This window comes from Sylvia atricapilla, chromosome 20 (genome assembly GCF_009819655.1).
Source record: "Sylvia atricapilla isolate bSylAtr1 chromosome 20, bSylAtr1.pri, whole genome shotgun sequence".
Taxonomy (NCBI): domain Eukaryota; kingdom Metazoa; phylum Chordata; class Aves; order Passeriformes; family Sylviidae; genus Sylvia; species Sylvia atricapilla.
The window spans coordinates 10,570,081-10,582,197 of record NC_089159.1 but is presented as its reverse complement, the minus strand read 5'-3'; the positions used below and the strand labels follow the sequence as shown (position 1 = coordinate 10,582,197).

Below are 12,117 nucleotides of genomic sequence, written 5' to 3'. Positions count from 1 at the left end.
AATAAGTTGCACATGCATCTTAAATTTCTCAGTCTTCAGGGCGTTACTCATTTCATGTTTCATATCCTTCCCTTCCTTCCACCCAGTGCTCAGGGAAGAGGGGTACTACTTTACTGCTGAGTCCTGCCCTCTGCCACTGCTGGGACGGGCTCAGTGATATTGCAGTGACAGCACTGGGCACCTCCTGCTGATGCTGAGAGCAAAGCCTAACGTAAGGCACCTTACCTTGTGCTGACTCTGCTTTCCCTCTGTTGAAGCTCAGAGAAGGATGATGCCAAAGTGCAGGACCCAAGCAAGAAGCAGGTGGAGAGGCCGCCCGTGGTGACTCCGGCAAAGCCCAGCGAGGGAGGAGAGGTCAGTTCCCAGCATCATGGTTTGATAGTAACGACTCACATGGGTGCTGCTTGCTGCTCACAGCTGCTCCATGTTCTCCTGGGAGGTCTGACTGTGGCTGCAGGAGGTCAGGACTGCTGGGACATCTCTGGGGGAATGTTCTTTCCTGACAAAAATGGAGCATTGATGAGACTTAAAGGAAGAGGTGACCCCATGGGATACCTGATTCCTTTATATAACTTTGCAAACCTTTAGTAACAAACCTGTCCTTTCTCTGAAATTGGTTCACTGTTTTCCTGTGATGTGACTATAGTCCTCAGAGATACTCAGAGGACTTACTGAAATTATTAGGGTATTTGTAGTGGCAGACACTGTTTGATTAGCACAAAAATACTTTTTTTCCCCCATTTCATATCAAACTGTAGATTAGCTCAGTAGTTTTGTAGTCAAATAATCATGTTGGAGCAGATCACATTTATATCTAGTTTCTTGAATTTAATCTGAAATATTTTAATATTAACATTAACTATAAAGTGAAACTGAAAGATATTCAATAGGTCTGAAGGCAGTGTGCATTTTTATCTATTCTCTGCCCAGAATCTCTCTCCAAATGGAATCAAAGTTTCAACCCCAGTATCAGGATGTCCAAGACATGTAAACGTAAGAAACTTTGAAAATGGATCCAGCTTTCTTGACACACTACACCTGAATGCAAAAGAGGTAAAATATGGAAATATGAGCAGAGAGTTTTCAGAAATTTTAGAAGATACAGAGTGTAACATTGTTTTTTGACATGTTGTTGTTTTTCAGGTTATCCATTGCCGGAACACAGCCTGCCAAGGGTCACTCATGACTCCCAAGGGCATGACGAGGGGTCCCAGAGATGGGCCAGTTCCACTGGAAGAACTTTTACCTCAGGCAATAGACTTCCTCAAGCAGTACTACAGTTCATTTAAAGAGTAAGTCAACTTGATTTTTGGTATAAAATCCTCTACCTACCTGTCTGTCTGTGAGCCTCCAGGAGGGTTTGGTTTCTTCACAGCTCTTGGTAACTATCCTGTTACATAGCATGCATTCAAAAATACGTAAGGACTGTTAAAAATGCTAAATAAAACTGTCATTGCACTTCATGTGCTCCATCTGCCAATCCAAGATCTTGGGAACACAGGGAAGGACTCAGGGCCATGCAGTCCTCAGCTCCATCTCTTTGGAGTGTGCTGCATTCCAGTACATTGAGGACTCTCTGCCAGAGTGTTACCTTCTGTTTTCTTGGGATTAGCTGCATTCAGATCAGTCCCAATGTGGGTAATGCCTTTTGTTTGTGCTGTTCCAAGTATCTTTTCTGTGTTCCTCTCAAGGCTTTAGCCAAAGATTGGAAGGCCAGTGTAGCTTCTCCCCCTTGCTCTGTGCTATCAACACACTGAGCATTCTGAGAGGGGTTTGTGTTTTCCCAAAAACAGCCATGATGCAGAGGCATCTTGTTGCAGGAAATGCTGGAAAGCTGATGGATGTCCAAGGGCTTGCAGTGACATTCCACATGATGAGCTTTCAAGCAACAGTTCAGTGTTTGCCCATCCCATTAGAAAACATTATCAAACTTTCAAAGGGACTCAGCCACATAATGGCCACTTCTTTAGACACTTTGAACTCCTTGCAAATCTTTCCTTCCTCTGAATCTGTCTGAAAGTCCCTGTCTTACACACAGGCTGTCCTCACCAGCCTATTGCATTTCCACATCCCTGTGTCTCTGTTCATGGCTGTTTGATCACATTGATTTACACTATCTCTCATGCTTGCCCTTGATCTTTCATCTTGCTGAGAATGTGAAAACTCTCAGACAGCGCAGGCTATTTTCATTCTGTCTGTAAGACAACAAAACAATTTTTGTCTCTGCTGTGATAAACATTTTCTAATGTTTTGACTTCACTCTTGGTTATCCAATTCAAGAATTTTAGAGTTGGTTTTACTGACAGCTGAATTGCTCAGCACTTCCTTTTAGGAATGAAAATCTTACTTTACTCAGAAGAGCTGTGGCCTTGTAAACACAATGGAACTTGAGCAGGCAGTCACTCAGCCCACATGTGCCCAGAAACTCACCTGTTCTCTGGTTTTAATTTCCTTGTGATTTTTTTCAAATTAATCTAGAAAATCCAAATTTAAACAAAAACTTACACAGAATAGCTTGTGGCCAAACTGTTCATGTATGGGGTGGTGAAAGGATGGAGTCACTACTTAAATTTCTACTGTGTTAGTTTCTTCATGGGGCCCATAACCTGTGTCCTTGGACTCCATAAGGACAAGTCTTAAATTCTGAAGCCAAAACCTAAGGAGAATGTCTGCACTTTGAATGAAATTCTCATTGTTTCTTTTCATGGCTGTTTCCTGTTCAAAAGGCCAAAAATTGAAGAACATCTGGCCCGGCTGGAGGCAGTGACCAAGGAGATAGAAACAACAGGAAGCTACCAGCTGACCAAGGATGAGCTGAGCTTTGCTGCCAAGCAGGCGTGGAGGAACGCGCCCAGGTGCATCGGGAGGATCCAGTGGTCCAATCTGCAGGTGAGCTCTGATCTAACCTAAGCTCCAGCCAAACGGTCCTCTGCTGTGACTCAGAAAAATGTCCTTGCCTTTGCTAGAACATGTCACTCCTTTGGCTGAGGAGGACTCCCTCCTGTCCGTATCAGGAGATTGGTTTCTTTATAGTTCTCTGCTTCATGGCTGAATGAAAATGTGTAGCAGTGTAGAAACCAGGTGTGTCATGGAACTGCCTGCATGTTTTGGTCCTTGGTGGATGGTTATGGGTGAAAATGATGCATATAAGAGCTATAAAAATGAACTTTTCCTAGTGGAGTCACAATCTTTCCACTCCTTAAGTCCATAGGAAAAATAACAACTTTGCATTACTGTTTGAAAATTAGTCTTCTTCTTTACATTTCTGTTGGAAACACACAGGTGTTTGATGCCCGGGACTGTAAAACAGCCAAGGAAATGTTTGAGCATCTCTGTAATCATATTCAGTATTCCACAAACAATGGTAATATAAGGTAGGTCTCTAATTTTAAATTTAAACAACAAAAATCACATCCAGATCTGGCATCAAAAACACATGAAATAGTCTATCTAAGCATTCTGACAACTTGTGTCTGCTCTTAATTTTCCTGGTACCTACATTTTCCTCTCATGTGTTCCATCAACCATCCTGAAATGTTATAACTTTCATGGCTGACGTTACAAAACCTCTTGCAATTCCTGGGGCACAGGGATGGTTTGAAGATTCGGGGAGGTGGGTAAAGAGGATGCCTGATTTGAGCAGTGCAGGACATTTCCTGTAGGCAGCAGTTGCTGTGTGAGCAGTGGTGTGAGGTGTGTGCTGTCCCCGGGCAGGTCTGCCATCACGGTGTTCCCGCAGAGGGTAAAGAGGATGCCTGATTTGAGCAGTGTAGGACATTTCCTGTAGGCAGCAGTTGCTGTGTGAGCAGGGGCTGTGGTGTGAGGTGTGTGCTGTCCCGGGCAGGTCTGCCATCACGGTGTTCCCGCAGAGGACGGACGGGCGGCACGATTTCCGCGTGTGGAACGCCCAGCTGATCCGCTACGCCGGCTACTCGCTGCCAGACGGCTCTGTGCTTGGAGACCCTGCCACCCTGGAGTTCACCCAGGTACACCTGCAAACCCACCGCCCCTGGCTGGGGGGTGAGGAGTGAAGGGGATGTTCTGACACACAGGTTGAATAATTTTCTGGAACAATAATTTCCTATATTTCTGATATAAAAGTGTTGCCCTCCGTCTCAGAACAGGGTGAGCTAATACTGTCAGGAGACACTACCAGGGACACAACCAGTACTTCTTCAGCACGACTCAACATTGTTTGAATGGAAAAGAGAACCTTTTTCACTTAGAATTTACCTCAGCAAGTTTCAGAGGGTTAAAATTCTTTTGTCTTCAGATCTGAAGGGGAAACCTGAAAAGAACACAAAATGTGCTTTCTCTATTTGCAGTTGTGCATCGAGCTTGGGTGGAAGCCGAAATATGGCCGCTTTGATGTACTTCCACTTGTTCTCCAAGCAAATGGCCAGGACCCAGAAATATTTGAAATACCTCCAGAAATTGTCCTCCAAGTGCCAATGGAGCATCCAAAGTAAGCTCACAAGATTTAGATAATTGCATTTTTGCCTCTGCCTCACCTTAGCAGGTTATTGGGCTGTGCCTGTGGCAGTTGTTTTATGAGTTCTTTGTCAGGATGAAATGATGGTAAATCATCCTGAAAGATAAAATGCCTGTTAGAACAATGAAATGAGATTTAAATTAAGGAAGCAAATTGCAGGTTTGTTGGAGGACTTTTTTCCCAACCTACATTTCAATTATATTCAGAATTTTAAAAATCCTAATTTCTTATGCTAGAGTAATACACATGTAACATTGCACTCATGACAGTGTTTATTGCCTTTCTCTTCTTGTTTTTCTCTTCTTTGCTTTGGGACTGGCCTGCAGATTGCAGAACTCTGTAATATGGTTCTGCAGTTCCTGTAGCTGGTGATACCCAAATACTTCACTGAAAACTGCTGTGAATTTCTGCAGACCCTGGTCCAGGGGTTCCTCCTAGAGTTGGTACTCTTCATCTTCCTGTGCTTTTCTGGTTTTCGAGGAAAAGACACACAAATAATAACTGAAGCTGCTTGTTTGGCAGATATGAGTGGTTTAAGGAGCTGGGCCTGCAGTGGTACGGGCTGCCTGCTGTGGCCAACATGCTGCTGGAGGTGGGAGGGCTGGAGTTCACCGCGTGTCCCTTCAATGGCTGGTACATGGGGACAGAGATTGGAGTGCGGGACTTCTGTGACGCTCAGCGCTACAACATCCTGGAGGTACCTGCTGGGGGGGAGCTGCCCTGGGCTGCAAAGGGAGGGAACTCCGTGCAGCAGCACTTTTGGATAGGAGACACTATCTGTTATCCACAGTTTGTTCACTGGGGTGGGAGGGAACCACTCCCTGCTTTATGAAGCTGGAATGTCCTCAAGAACCAGAACTCCAAAATTCCAATTTGTCTTTAATCTCAGGTGTTTCTGCTGCTATCACTTTCCCCAACATGAGACTGACTCTTTCCCCTTCTGCACTTTTTCCTGACAAAAAGTTGATGGGGTTGAGAAATCAGGGGGTCTAAGTTCTATATAGTAAATTTCCTTTTCCTTTTTCTATCTCTTTTTCACATGTAGGAGGTAGGGAGGAGAATGGGACTGGAAACAAACAAACTGGCATCATTATGGAAGGACCGAGCTGTTGTAGAGGTCAATGTGGCTGTGCTTCACAGCTTCCAGGTAAATCACTGAGTGTGGGATCTGGAGAGACACTGAACACTCACTGTCCCTTTTTCCTCTCACTCAGTGGAGATGAGTAGAGGAGTTCGTATTTCTGCACAGATAAAGGCAGAGGGAAGAGAAAAAAGCAAAGGAAGTTAAGGGCAAGATTTTTTATCCTTTTAACATATTTATCTACATGTAAAAACATACATAAAGCCATTGGATTAACACATTTCATTTTCAATTGCACTTTAACATACCATGACAATATGAAAAGTGGGTAAAAGTGAGTCAGAGGCTTTGCAGCATGCACTCCCAGTGCTGCAGAGGTAAAATGCTGATGTTAAAGAAAAGATCTAAGAGTTCTAATCAAAGGCGCACTGTATCTTTACAGTAACTGCTGATAGTATTTCCCATAAATACTGTCTTGACTCTGGGTAAAGTCCTTGAAATACTGAGCAAAGCAGGAGGATTACTTTAGCTACAGCAGGTGGAAGGGCAGGCTGGGGGTTTTAATGCGGGTTTTCCTTTTTGGCACTGCTGTAGAAGCAGAATGTGACCATCATGGACCACCACTCGGCCGCAGAGTCCTTCCTGAAGTACATGCAGAGCGAGTTCCGCGCGCGCGGCGGCTGCCCCGCCGACTGGGTGTGGATCGTGCCGCCCATGTCGGGCAGCATCACCCCCGTCTTCCACCAGGAGATGCTGAACTATGTCCTCACGCCCTTCTATTACTACCAGGTACACATCATCAAAGGGAAAACCGACTCTAGCAGACAGCCTCAGCAGTGCAGGTGCCATTCAGGACCTGAGTCTGGCTGCCAAGCCCTGGTTCCTGAAGGTTCACTAGACTGAGTCAGAGGTAACAGACAGCAGCTATTTTATGTGGGAGGTGCTATTAGCTCTGATGAATTCTCTGGCTTTAAGTAAAATGCAGTTTAATGCACCAGAGACTGATCCCGTATTTTTACTCAGAGGATTGTATATATACAGATTCAATTTGATATGGCCCCTTAAAGATACACAAATTGTTTCATTCCTCAGCTAAAGCATGACTTTTGGTTTTAAAGGTGGATGCATGGAAGACACATGTGTGGCATGATGAGAGCCGGAGGCCAAAGAAAAAGGAAATAAAGTTTAGCATCTTGGCAAAGTAAGTTGTTCAAGTAAGATTCTTCATGCTTTGTCCAACTATTCTATTCTTGTAATGTTTCTGCTCTACTTCTTTAAAAAAAAGTTATTACAGTAGAGACCCCTTGAGTGGTTTGAGTCATAGCCTTACCTGTCTAGCCTGAGGTAACATTCCTGTCTAAAGTTCTTGCTCAGGGCTATCTAGAGTGTGTTGCTTCTGAACCATCTTCCAAAAAAAAGCCATGCTCAAGCTCAGCCTTTGCTAGCTTGTTTGTGAATCAACCTGAATTAGTGTAGCTGCATTCCGAGTTGTGTGTGATCGTTCTTTCCCAGGGCTGTGCTCTTTGCATCCTCACTCATGCGAGGAGCAGTGGCCAGCAGGGCCAAGGTCACCGTGATCTACGCCACGGAGACGGGCAAGTCAGAGACACTCGCCAACAACCTGTGCAGCCTGTTCAGCTGTGCCTTCAGCACCAAGGTGAGCAGGACAGATCAGCCACACCACCTGGAGACAGGAGCCTCTGCAGGCTTTTCCAGTCTCCAAACCTGTGTTTTCAATGATCTGTAAGTACAAGCTGGACTAGAATTTTGATTTTGTATTCGTTTAGTGTAATGCCATGTAAGTTTGGTCAGCAGTCATCTGAGATATCTAAGGCTAGTTCTTATGTCTGCTAGCAATTGCAGTGAAAAAAAAAATGAAATAAAAAAAATTAAAACATGAGCTTTATTCCTTCCAGATTCTGTGCATGGATGAGTACAACATTTCTGACCTGGAAAAAGAAACACTTCTCTTAGTGGTTACTAGCACTTTTGGAAATGGAGATTCTCCCGGTAATGGAAAGGTAATGTCCACCTCAGAAGGGTGTATGAGACTGGCTGGAAGCCCAAAGGCAAACCTTTCATTTATCTCATGTCCTTCAGTAAGATATGGATCAGGTTTCAAATCAGAGTATTCTTTCTTAAACCAGAGTATTTTTCTAACCTCAAGTATTTTATGTATTTTTATGCAGACCTTTAGGGACTCCTTGCTCGGACTGAAACTGCTGAGAAATAAAACTAGGTAAAAATACTTCGTTGTTTGGTTTGCGTGCGATTGAGTCCTTTAGCACTCCATAACAGCATAACACAGCAATCTTCTTTTTATCTCCTTCTGCAGATATGCTGTGTTTGGGCTGGGGTCCAGCATGTACCCGGAGTTCTGTGCCTTTGCTCATGCCATTGACCAGAAACTGGCCCAGCTCGGGGCTTCCCAGCTCACTCCAGTGGGTGAAGGGGATGCTCTCGGTGGGCAAGAAGAAGCTTTCCGCAGCTGGGCAGTGAATGCTTTCAAGGTAATACAGAGACACAGCTCATATTCTTGTCATTCATCCATTCGTTTTAGTTCAGCTCCCACAAAAATGAGGGAAAATGAAGGAAACCAAACATCTGAATTTATATCTGAATTTGGAACTCCCCTCTTCTCTACTGCTTGCCTAACTTGGAGAGGGAGCTGGGTCCCTTTTCTGTCATATTTTAATATCTGCACAAAATTGTGTGAACCCTTTTGGATAACAGAATGCTCAGTATGGACAAGTGTAGCATGAAACATCTGAATTTTTTGCAGTAGATCTTTTTTAGCTATACTGTTGTAGAAGTGGAAGCTTACTGAACTCACTGAACGCTCACACCAGGGGCACTAAAAACCAGCAATCTGTGAAACTGATAGCTCCTTATTTGGATTATAACATTGCTAAGAATATTTTTTTTTACTGTGAGTAACCTTTATTTCTGTGGTTTTTTTATCTAGACTGCCTGTGACATTTTTAACATCCGTGGGAGAGACAGTATTCAGTTGCCTAAGATCTACACCTCTGAGGAAAGCTGGGACCCTGCCAGTTACAGGCTGGTGCCTGACTCCCAGCCCATGGACCTGCCTAAAGGTATTGCTCCCACCTTCCCCTCCCTCTGCCTTTGCTGCTTCAGAGGGGCTGAACTGTGAAGGTTTCTCAGAAGTGCTCTTGGCCCTGCTGGATGGTAGAATGCATATAATGAAGTACATGGTCAGATTTAAAAAGACACTGATTTATATTGCCCAAGTTATCTTTTCCAGCACAGTAATACTGGGCCTATCACACCTTTAGACAGCCCCAGAGCAACAAACTGAGATGAGCTGCTTTAAGTCAGGGAATGGGGCACACACAACTGACTGATGGTTGGTCACCTTCTAGGGAAAGTGTGGTTCAGTTCTCCTCTGCACATTATTCAAAGATATTTTTAAACAAACCTAATCACAGAGTTAGCAAGAGTCATAGCCTCTTTTCTCACCAGCTCTTGCAAGCATTCATGGCAAGGATGTCATTCCCATGAAGCTGAAATTCAGGCAGAATCTTCAAAGTTTGAAGTCCAGGTATGCTACCTCATTCTTTTGAATATTGCAATACTACATTTTACTAACATCTTAACCATCTAAAGTGCCTGGTTATAAACATCTTCTCCCTGGAGTTATTACAAAAATATATAGGAATTTTGTACTGTCCTTAGTAGAAGCACGTGAGCTGTGCAGTCTGCAGTGGGACAGCACTTCCACTGGCTGATTCCAGCTTGTTTATTCTGTACTGGACAGACCAGGCACAACTTCAGCACCCAGTTGCTTTGGATACAAGTACTTCACATGCCTGGAATCTGATTTGTTTAAGTTTCTGTGAAGCCTTAAGCTGGTCTGGTATTTGGTAATGAACACAAGGGAACCCTTGCCAACTGCCACTGCAGATTTATTCCTTTCCTGTGCAATCCACGGGAAATCCTGTCCATGTAACCAAGATCTGTCTCATTTCTCTTTCTTTGCTATCCAGTCGTGTTACCATTCTGGTTAAACTTCACTGTGAGACTAATCAGGAAGTGCACTACCGCCCTGGGGAACACGTTGGGATTTTCCCAAGCAACCAGGCAGAATTAGTCCATGACATTATTGCACATGTCAAGGATGCCCCTCCAGCTGATCAGATTATCAGGCTTGAGACCTGCATCGATGGTGAGTTGGGTCTCTTTAGACAAAACAACAGAGGATGTTGGACACATTCCCTTAAAATTCCTAAGAATTTTTTGACTGAATTTGATTCTTTGATCATTTTCTAAAGTTTCAATAGCATTTTGTTGCTGCTTTTTAGTTCTTCTTATAATTCTTGGTTCTGATTTTGCCCTTTCTGGCAAAACCATGATTTCATCAGGGTTTGCAGAGGTACTTGAGGTGACACTGTAATTCAGTTGCTGAATTGGCCATTGACTGCAATTAAATTAATCAATAGTTTGCTTATTGTTGCTACATGTAAGAGTCCTAAAATAGATTTATATGTCCTACCCATCTTTCCCATACTAGTAGGAACCATCACAGGATTCTGGAGCACAGAAAGACAGTTTCTCCAAGTGAAGGACTGTGACTTTCCAAGTGGTATTTTGTTGTCATGAAGTTTTCTGTGTCAGATCCATCCCTTACAAAATGTTCAAAACCTCACAATAACCTCTTTCAAAAGGGCCCTGTGGTCTAAACCTTACCAGGAGTATTTTGAAGGACACTGAGTTTTGCAAAGCTCTACAGCTGTCAAATACTGTGGGTGTTGCTAAGTGTCCTTTTGTTTCCCTCATTTCTAGGTGCATACTGGACAAGTCACAAAAAGATTCCACCCTGCACACTAACTGAGGCTTTGACATACTTGCTTGATATCACTACTCCACCCTCCCAACAACTGCTAAGGAAACTCTCCCAGCTGGTGACAGAGGAAGGAGACAAGAAGAGGCTGGAGGTGCTGTGTCAGGTGAGCCTTAGGGCTGGAGTTTTGTTTGCAGTGCTGTGCCCTGGGCCCTCCGATGCTCTTTGTAGCAGAAGCTGAAGAATTTTTTGTAGTGACAGATATTTATGTCTCTGTTACATATTCTGTGGTCTTGGAAAGCCAACCACAGTGAGAGAAAGAGGGGTCTTGAGGCTCAGCCTGGGTGTGGGAACCAAGATCTGCTGTTTCCTGTGTGGTTCTGGGTGGGTCATTTGCCTGCCTGGTTCTCTTGCCTCGAGGTGGTTTCTGATGAGACACCCCTAAAGCCCTTACACTTTGCATGTGGAGGAGCTGCAGGGGAGCTGGTAGATGTTTTTGTCAGAGAATTTGCTGCCCTGAGAGTCAGAGGGATGTGGCTTTAAGTAAGGACTCCCAGGTGTGGTGAGTGCTGGCTCCTCCTACCCAGGTTCAGGGAGGCTCGGGAAGAGTCAGGATCTGGAACTGAACTTTCATGGATGTGCCATGACAGGGAGCTGAGAAATGGATTCTACTTCAGCTTCTGCATCCTCACTGAGAGAGCTGGTGTCTGAGAACATTGTAGTGGGGCTTCTGAACTTCTGTGTTCAAAGTTAAATTAGTTCTTAGGAAACCCCAGTATTGGTCCTGGCACAGCTTTGAGAACTCTGTTGTTTTACCTGCATATTTAATTGAATGTAAAGCAGGAATCTTATTTCAAATAAGATTTCAAATATTTCAAGACATTTCAAGTACATCTGCTCTCCTGAGCTCAGCATGACCTGGTAACATTGTGGTGATGCCCTTTGGCTTTCAGAGCACAGAAGAATACAATAAATGGAAGTTATACAACAGGCCAAACATCCTGGAGGTCCTGAAGGAGTTCCCCTCTGCTGAGGTGTCTGCAGTTTTCCTGCTGACTCAGCTGCCACTTCTGAAGCCCAGGTACTATTCTATCAGCTCCTCCTGTGACATGACAGCCAAAGAGATTCATCTGACAGTTGCAGTTGTAAACTACAGGACAAGAGGTAATGAACTGTGCTTTTCATCTCTCTTTTAATTAAATGGTATTTAGGCTACATTGTGGTTCAGGAAAAAACTGTCTGCCATACAGCATGAAGCATATCTAATAAAAAATTTGGGTTATTATACCTGCAGAATAGTGCAGGGCAGGTGTTCAGCCTGCGCCAAGATTTGCTAAAATCCTGCACCATCATCAGTGTATCCATGTTTTATAAATCATTACTAGGCAAAGATTTATTCAAAAACTATATCTGAAAGTATAAACTATGCTTTTTTAAAAGCAGAGGGCTTTTGGGTGCTGACAGAGGTGTTCTGCCCTGCTCTGCTTTTAGATGGAGAAGGGCCTTTGCACCACGGAGTCTGCAGCACGTGGCTGAACACAGCAGAGCTCAATGAAACTGTTCCCTGCTTCATCCGCAGGTAAAGGAAATTCAAACACAAACAAGAGTTCTTAGTTCAGCTTCTTCAGTGGCTTTTCCTTTCTTTGGATATTTTCAAGTGACTGATGAGTTGGAATTGGAATAGCTTCTCTCTGAGAAGAGAGGGAATTCCCTGTCTTTCAGAGATGAGGTCTTTTACTG

The 12,117-nt window shown here is 43.9% G+C and overlaps 1 protein-coding gene across 6 annotated transcripts in view; it reads left to right on the top strand.

The window, feature by feature from the left end:
* Positions 1-12,117, top strand: part of NOS2 (nitric oxide synthase 2) — a 30,140-nt gene that overhangs the window by 14,556 nt on the left and 3,467 nt on the right. For 4 of the 6 annotated variants that reach the window (XM_066333592.1, XM_066333593.1, XM_066333594.1 and 1 more), the window contains 21 exons: positions 258-354; positions 931-1,053; positions 1,144-1,292; positions 2,727-2,889; positions 3,283-3,374; positions 3,845-3,986; positions 4,326-4,465; positions 5,015-5,189; positions 5,538-5,639; positions 6,168-6,362; positions 6,692-6,774; positions 7,086-7,230; positions 7,490-7,594; positions 7,763-7,812; positions 7,909-8,083; positions 8,539-8,671; positions 9,060-9,138; positions 9,584-9,762; positions 10,380-10,543; positions 11,331-11,541; positions 11,869-11,956. In XM_066333592.1, the coding sequence (XP_066189689.1) occupies positions 258-354; positions 931-1,053; positions 1,144-1,292; positions 2,727-2,889; positions 3,283-3,374; positions 3,845-3,986; positions 4,326-4,465; positions 5,015-5,189; positions 5,538-5,639; positions 6,168-6,362; positions 6,692-6,774; positions 7,086-7,230; positions 7,490-7,594; positions 7,763-7,812; positions 7,909-8,083; positions 8,539-8,671; positions 9,060-9,138; positions 9,584-9,762; positions 10,380-10,543; positions 11,331-11,541; positions 11,869-11,956 (2,790 nt within the window). The remainder of the gene's footprint in view (positions 1-257; positions 355-930; positions 1,054-1,143; positions 1,293-2,726; positions 2,890-3,282; positions 3,375-3,844; positions 3,987-4,325; positions 4,466-5,014; positions 5,190-5,537; positions 5,640-6,167; positions 6,363-6,691; positions 6,775-7,085; positions 7,231-7,489; positions 7,595-7,762; positions 7,813-7,908; positions 8,084-8,538; positions 8,672-9,059; positions 9,139-9,583; positions 9,763-10,379; positions 10,544-11,330; positions 11,542-11,868; positions 11,957-12,117) is intronic. The other 2 variants (XM_066333596.1, XM_066333598.1) reach the window with 2 other exon arrangements.